Source organism: Salvia splendens, chromosome 7, assembly GCF_004379255.2.
Source record: "Salvia splendens isolate huo1 chromosome 7, SspV2, whole genome shotgun sequence".
In the NCBI taxonomy this organism is placed as follows: domain Eukaryota; kingdom Viridiplantae; phylum Streptophyta; class Magnoliopsida; order Lamiales; family Lamiaceae; genus Salvia; species Salvia splendens.
The window spans coordinates 25063049-25065671 of NC_056038.1; the positions used below are offsets into that span (position 1 = coordinate 25063049).

At 45.3% G+C, this 2623-nt stretch overlaps 1 protein-coding gene across 2 annotated transcripts; it reads right to left on the bottom strand.

Moving 5' to 3' along the window:
* Nucleotides 1-354: 354 nt before the first annotated feature.
* On the bottom strand, nucleotides 355-1875 carry LOC121741950 (probable aspartic proteinase GIP2). 2 transcript variants are annotated; one of them, XM_042134935.1, is made up of 2 exons: nucleotides 1142-1875; nucleotides 355-1099 (listed from the first exon to the last, which is right to left on the bottom strand). In XM_042134935.1, exons 1-2 carry the CDS (start codon nucleotides 1850-1852, stop codon nucleotides 542-544), a joined length of 1269 nt encoding a protein of 422 aa, XP_041990869.1. In that variant the 5' UTR covers nucleotides 1853-1875; the 3' UTR covers nucleotides 355-541. The 2 variants fall into 2 exon arrangements, with proteins under 2 accessions (XP_041990869.1, XP_041990868.1); XM_042134934.1 differs by having other exon boundaries at nucleotides 355-1874.
* Nucleotides 1876-2623: the final 748 nt, after the last annotated feature.

The window sequence follows — 2623 nt, forward strand, 5'->3', positions numbered from 1 at the left end:
ATTGGGATATAAATATACTGTATATTGAGGACACTATGGTAATATTATTATAAAAATAATCGATCAAATTACTGAGCACACTCCTATTAAGCAATATTTATTACTATAAAAACAATCTCTCTAGTGAGAACGATTTCACATCGGAAATTCGATCAAGTTGGTCGGCATTTGGAAGTTGGTTAATTACGCAGTGTTGATTTGCACTTGATAATTTTCCGGCCAGGCCATTTACTCGGTAAAAAACTCCAAAATATCCTAAGAAGTCGATTACCGACTAGAATGATTGCTCAATACGTACTCATAAAATGTTCAATTTCTAGTAATTTTCCTTGATTAATTGCTGGGCAAATAATATTGGTATAAAGCGCAGCGACATCGATCATATCAAACTTCAAACTTCAAACCGAGTACAATTATTTTGAAAACGATATGACACGATGATAAAAAAAACATAGAGCAATTAATACATCATCCATTATTCATTCATCTTACACAGGCAAGGCAAAGTCATACACGATGATCTCACATTTATTGTAAGAGTCTACGCAATGGACGTGAAGTTGAAGTTAGCACACGTAGTTTGTCGCCCCAACAGCGTGTTACTAAACCCCAACCTCGACGCCGCCAGATCGAACTGCAGCAAGTTGTCCTCAATCTGATGCCCTCCTATCACCACCGCCGTCCTCGGATTCGCTCCCCCGTCCACCACCGCCAGACACAAAACGTCGTCGTTCACATACACCATCGAGTTCGACCCCGTCCACGTCCACACCGCTCCCTCCCCCTGCAGCACCAGGTCTATGTTCGGCACCCCCGGCCCCACCCTCGTGCTCCCCACGCTCCCGCTCTCGTAGCACACCTCAAACGGCGCCACGGCCGGGGCCCTCCTGATCCCTGTCGTGGCTCTGGAGAAAGCATCCACCACTGCTCTGTAGATTGAGGTCTCGAGCAGTGTGTACTGGTTGACTGTGCTTATTTTGGCCCCTCCATTGCCCTCGGCATCGATGTCGAGGAGCGTTGCGTTGACAGCCACGGGGCTGTTGTTGACCCGGACTGATCTGATCCTGATGAAGTACTCGGTCGAGGCCTCCCCCTGCGAGTACGCCCCTGCCGTGCTCACCGGGTTCACGAACAGGGGCGTGTACGCCAGGGACGCCCCCGCGTCTAAAGGCGCAGGGACGCGGATGAAGTTGTACGGACTGTCCCCGAATAAAATCACGCCGTCCGACCTCGTGGACCCCGAGAGGCAGATTGCGAATTTGCGGCGGAAACTAAACGCCGCGGAAAATAGCGACGGCATCCCCACGCGGGCTCGGCCCAGGCCTGCGAGGCCCGTCGCTGATCCTGCCAGGCCCTGGATTAGCAACGTCGGCGCGCAGACGAATAGAAATCTAGGGACGGTGACGGTACGGCCCGGGTTTGACCCGTCGGTTGACCGGACCGACACGGCGTCCTCAGCCAGCTCCCCGCCCGTGGCAGTGCGGATGAAGGGGTTGTCGGGAGTGAGGCCGCAAGTGTTGTTGTTGCAACCGGGCCGAGGCCCGTTGAAACAGTCCCCGCACCCTGTGGCTCCAGCCAATGAGCATTGGGCGGAGCGACAACGGGCGGGCCTGTAGGTGGATGAAGAGTAGTTGTTATCGCAATCGACCCATAAGTACTGGCCGCCCAGGTGGACGACCAGGTTTACGCGGACTAACGGGGTCCGTTGGTCGATTGCGGTAACGTATTGTTGAGTGGAGGCGTCTTTTCTAACGGGAAGCACAAGACCACGAGGTCGGAAGGATGTTTGGGCCAAGCTAACTGAGATTATTACTAATAAACAACTCACAAGCAATGGAACTGAATTTGCCATCTCAAGATAATATATTTAGCTTGGTACCTTCTATTTATAGCTCACTTAATCCTATTTCTGGTGTGAGGATAAGTTTTGTTTCAGTCAATTTATGACACCTCAGCAAATCTAGAAATTTTTTTTCGAGAGTTTACCATTTACGCCGACACAACTCAGGGTTTAAACTTTTAAGAAAATAAAAAAAAAATTGTATCTTTGGTGAGTATTTTGGTTATGGACGAATTGACAACACTATAAAATTCCAGAATATGGCATTTAATTGAAAACAAAATCAATTTCTAGATAAAATACTAACGGCGACGAACGTATTTAGTGATCAATAACATCAGTACGTGTAGATAATGACTGGGCATCAGATACACATAAATTATCGGTAACTTGGTTATATTTTGTTTTTTTACTTATATTTGTTGTTACACAATCAAGGTACTAGGAGTATATATTTAAACATGTGATCGAATTACTCTTTTATTGATTTTTCTAAATAAGAAGGTGAATTTGTTCTTTCTTTTTTAAGGTGGGGGAATTTGATTCCTACGCTTATCACTTATTTTACAAAGTGGATAAATAATAGTAGTATTTGATTAAATAAAGTTGGGGGGAATGTGATACCTTCCCTTATCACTTATTTTACAAAGTAGATTAATGTATTTGATTAAATTACTAGGCTTGTGATATAAATTGAAATATTTAGTGATATAATTTTGTAATTGATCATACCATGCTAATACTTTCTTGGTCCACTATCAATAATATTGATAATGGAGTGCC

Coding starts and splice junctions, on each gene's coding strand:
- LOC121741950 (XM_042134934.1), bottom strand. CDS start 1,852: ATGGCAAATTCAGTTCCATTGCTTGTGAGTTGTTTATTAGTAATAATC.